We start from the raw sequence: 4,996 nt of genomic DNA on the forward strand, positions 1-4,996 counted from the left end.
TGACATTCTGTTTCACTGTATTTATTCAACTTTGTGCCTCTCTTAACAGCAGATGTTCAGTAACTAACAGAATTCTTACTAGAAGGACCCTGAGATATTGGGGGAGGAGAGATCTGTCCACAAAACTCAATTAGGAAATAAACAATTATTGGGGGAGAATGAAAATTCTTAGAGATAATAAAAGACAGGTGTTTCTCCAACTAACATACTATTATTCTCCCTAACTTACCAGTGCTATTTGTAGTCTTTTTTTCAGTTTACCAATCTCATAGTCTCCCTCTTGTTAACTCTTAACAGAGCTCATTTTTAATGTACATTAGGGCATTCCATTCTTTGCTATACCTAAATACTTCTCACATTCTGATTTTGGTGATAAAAGAATTCACAAAGACCTCAAGCAGTGACTCTGAAAATGCTAAGCAAATACTGAAACTATGTCTCCAACCTACTGTGGTTAGAAACTCTATAGTGTTCCAGCATCCAGAATTAGAATTGATGATGAAGACATATAGTACTGTAATAGCTTTCATTTTTGTCAACACTACCATTCTCCACCACCCAATATCAGAAGCTTACCTGTCAGGCAGAATTCCTGTTCTTTGTCTTAAAGAATCTACAGATCAGGCTCTGTGAAAAGCAAATGCCCAGGGGCCAACCACCACCCCTCAGAAAACTTTAACATACCAATAACTAATGGTGGCACTGTGTAAAAGGCCTCTACCACTGGAAAGAAGGAAACAATGTAAAATTTTTAATAAAAACAATTCCACGGCATTTATTGTTATCTGCTAATAACATAAGGGAAATCAAAGCAATATGAATAAATGTTCATGAACAAAGTACACCTACAAAACACAGACTCTATTGCCTTCTCAACAATTGCTCACTTCATCAGTCATTTCTAGTTGGAGACACTTTGGAGCAGAGTAATATTATCTCCTTTTAGCATGATCCGACCTGCAACACAAAATTTTTTTAAAAAGCTATTAATAGCCATTCAGACAACCTTTAAGCCTCAAAATTTTCAATCATTCTTGAGCAATTTTGAAAATATTTTCTCTTGTATATGAACATTTTCAAATATTAATATATTTAAAGGCTGTGCATATTAGAGCATTTGCACTCTTTCAACAAGAAACTAATGAAGGTTGAGAAGTTATTTTGTGAAAAAGTACAATTTTTGTAGACTAAGTCAACTAAATAGGTCTACTCCATTTTCCTGATGCTCTGAGTTTGTAGAAGTTGAGAAATGAGTTGTACATCAAGTTTAGGAAATGCAGCACATTAAAACTCCATTCTTAGAATTTAGTATGTTAAAGATTCATCCTTCAATACACAGACCTATTTATGTTTTACCCAACATTTCCTAAACTTATTCGAGCAGAGAATGCTTTTTGCCTGAAGATATCTTCTTTTGCCTATAGATATCTTCTTAGAAGATATCTATAAATATCTTCAGGAACATTGGTGTTCAGCAAACAGTTTGAGAAATGATAATCAATCCCAATAGTGATTAGTTATTTTTACTTTCCCAGGCTTCTACAACAGGCAATATTAATCTTTTCTACAGTATCTATAAGACACTACTATGGGAATTCAAAATTTTGCAAATAATTTGTAAATAATATGTCAATAAGACTCATTTGCCCTTCCTGGCAAGACATGTTTAAATTTAAACAACCCAGGCTTTCATAAAAATAGCCTAAGCAGGAAAATACACAGCAAAACATAATTCTCAGAATGTACTTTCTACACCATCTCGTATAGGCTCAAGAGAATCCTTAGGGTCTGGAAAAAAAGAGACACCTGAAGCCCACCACTGATAAAAGTAATATTAGTGAGCTGTGAACTGAGCCATAAAGCTATTAGAGACAAAATGACTATATAAACGTAAGTTAATGGGATTTTAACAAAAATGATTCAATTTGTCTTGATGAAGCCATGAATCCTAAAAGACTCTGTTAACTGGGTTAAGAAATTGTGTTTGTTGATCAAATATTCTTGAGTTTCTACTACATGGAAGGCACTGAGTTAGGCACTAAGCACACTGGGGAGCAAAAAAGATGGGACACATGTACTTATGGAACATCTGGTCCAGTGGGAGAGAAATTAATAAAATAATCCCATTAATGAATGTTTTACTACAAACTCAGAGAGCACAGCACACCCTGCTCCCCACACCCCACCCCAACCCCTGATTTTGGCAAAATCAAACCAAATCATGGGAAGAGGTGATATTTTATCTGAGTCTGAAAGATACACGGAACAGGATATACAAAGATTTATGGTGGGGACAATATGCAGATTTAAAGAACTGAAAAAAGACAAATGTGGATGAAGTTCAGAAAATGAAGCAGAGTGATACAAAATGAGCAGATGGAGACAAGGCCAAATCATGAAGAACCTTGCAGAATACATTAAAGATTTTCTTATCCTATGAGCAACAGAAAGCCATTGAAGGCTGTCAAGCAAAGGGACAAGGTCAGACTGGTGTTTTTAAAAGAGGACTGCAGTCTGCAGAGTAAATTGGAGGGGGATGAGGTACTTGTAAAGAAATCAATTAGTAAACCAAAAGAAATTGGTGCCATTCAGTAAGGGAACACTAAAATAGCTCTAAAAGTGTGAGGGGTGGGAACTGAGTTTGATTTCAGATATGCTAACTTTGAGGAGCAGTGGGACACTCAAGGAGAGATGTTAAATAGGCTCAAAGAAGTCTAAAGCTAGACATATATTTGGGAGTCAATACAGTCATGTACCACTTAAAAGGAATACGTTCTGAGATCTGCATCGTTAGGCGATTTCATAGTTGTGCAAACATAGAGTGAGTGCACTTATACAAACCTAGAAGGTACAGCCCACTACACACCTAAGCTATATGGCATACCATCATGGTATACATGGTCCATTGTTAATTGAAATGTCGTTATGAGGCACATGACTGTATATAGATGGTAACTGAAGGTGTGGTCTTGAATGCCTAAGAAAATAACATTGAGTGATAGGAGGGCCTACAACCAAGCCTTGAGCAATTCAAACACTTGATGTTTGGGTCCCAAAGATTTTATGGAAATCTGAAACAGAATAACTAGATATGAAAAATGAAAACCTGAGTATAGTATTTGAGCCAAGGGAACAGTTTTTTAAGGGAGTGGCCAACAGTGCCAAATACTGTTGAGAGTTTAGTAAAATGAGGACTAATACTGACCATTACATTTAATACCATTAGTCTTTGGTGACCTTGGTGGGAACTGAGTGAAGAGACAAAAGCAAAAATGGAGTAAGGTAAGGAATAAATGACAGAGGATAATTTCAAAAGTGTACCTCCCAAAAAAGTTAACTTCTCAAGTGCGAACTAAACACGAAGTGAGTAAAACTTCCTAAATTTCTAAAATTCTGTTAAGACCATCTATATTCTTACCCAACTGTTTTCTTGACTTTGTTTTAGAATGAATCTCTTCTGCATCATCTAATACGAGGTTCATATACTCATCAAAACCCTAGAAAAACAAGTCATTCACTGTCATCTTCAAGTAAGATCACATTCTAAATATACCTGTCTACAGAAATGCCAATTAACTTCAGAAATTCACCCCTCCACTGATCTTTCTGCTGAAAACACCATCGCCCACTCAAAGCCTCTTTTTAAATAATGAAGAAAGCCAGAATGCATTCCAAATTACTTCTGGAATCTTTTGGACTTAAGATTTCATTAGCTATGCCAAAGAGCCACTCTCCCTATCCTTTATAACCTGCCCAATAGAGAGTGTGTTCACATATGAATTAACTTTTTCTGCCACCGTTTTTCCCATGTTCCTCACAAAACATTACCTCTATTAACCACCATTTGTTTTCCTCCAGTAACCAGGGAAGGTGCGATTACTAAGGAAATCTATGATGTCCAAAGGCATACCAAAGTATCCTAACATACTTTCAGTCTTATTTCATCTTCCTTGAAAACATTATTTAGGGTATCTGCCCATCCTGGAAGTCTTAACTAACCCCTCCCAGCTCTTATCAGGTATCACCTGACCCAAAACTAATAATCCATTAATCCTCACACCCTCCCTAATTTTTTTTGTCCCCTCCTTCAAATACTAATATTGTTGTTTAAATAGTTTTTAAAAATTAATTTTCCTTCTATTTTATGAATTACCCAATTCCTATCAAATAGAACAATGAGACAAGGGACAATGGGCCCTAAAAATCTTTCCTTGGGTTGGGTCTTTAAACTTTTGTACACTGCTCTGGCTGGCCACTTTTTGTGAGATCTTTTTCTAAAACAAACTGCTCTGAGATCAAATATCCTGGGTACTCACAATGATACAGCCTTCTATCCGCATATTCACTTGTTCATAAAGCCACACCTGAATCCGAGATCTCTGAAATAATCATAAAAAGAAATGTTAAAAAAATAGGTATACAAAAGTCACTTTGATCAAACAATAGAGAAATAAGGCTCCTAAAAAAAACTTAAAAAAAAAAAAGATCCATGAGTTTTAATCATTTGACTCATACCTCGGAATTGGTAACCAAGAGCAGTACTTGTCAAGAAACATTCTCACTTAATAAATGCTATATTGGGACTAAGTTAATCTTCTTGTGATCTTGGGCCTCAATCATATTTCTTGTTGCTTCTAGTTTCCATACATTTAAAGTGAAAACTGGTAACAGCATAGTACAAAGCAATAATTTCTAAAGACCAGTTGATTCTTTCTTCATCTGCTATAGCAAAATCCAGCTCCAAACGAGCTTTCTCTAGTTTCTCAGTTTTCCAGGGAGGGAACCTCAATTCTGGTGATTAGAGATTACAGTGACTTGAAATTAATCTGCTTTTCAACTGTGCTGTCACATACTAAAATTTCTCAGAGCAACGCGAACTACATTTTCTTTGAGATAATTTAATCACTCTGTCCTGCCAACTCAGAACTTCAGATGCTTAAAAAATCCCCCCAAAGGAAAGCAGGCTGACACTAACTCTTCTGAATCTATCTATCCC

The 4,996-nt window shown here is 35.9% G+C and overlaps 1 protein-coding gene across 1 annotated transcript in view; it reads right to left on the reverse strand.

Annotated features, from left to right (window-relative positions):
- Positions 1 to 743: 743 nt before the first annotated feature.
- The window catches only part of SNRPE (small nuclear ribonucleoprotein polypeptide E), a 5,745-nt gene continuing 1,492 nt past the window's right edge, over positions 744 to 4,996 (reverse strand). The window contains exons 3-5 of the mRNA XM_006922874.3: positions 4,317 to 4,379; positions 3,419 to 3,497; positions 744 to 957 (exon numbers count right to left, since the gene is read on the reverse strand). Coding sequence (XP_006922936.1) covers positions 902 to 957; positions 3,419 to 3,497; positions 4,317 to 4,379 — 198 coding nt within the window. The 3' untranslated portion in view covers positions 744 to 901. The remainder of the gene's footprint in view (positions 958 to 3,418; positions 3,498 to 4,316; positions 4,380 to 4,996) is intronic.

Source organism: Pteropus alecto, unplaced genomic scaffold (genome assembly GCF_000325575.1).
Source record: "Pteropus alecto unplaced genomic scaffold, ASM32557v1 scaffold359, whole genome shotgun sequence".
NCBI lineage: Eukaryota > Metazoa > Chordata > Mammalia > Chiroptera > Pteropodidae > Pteropus > Pteropus alecto.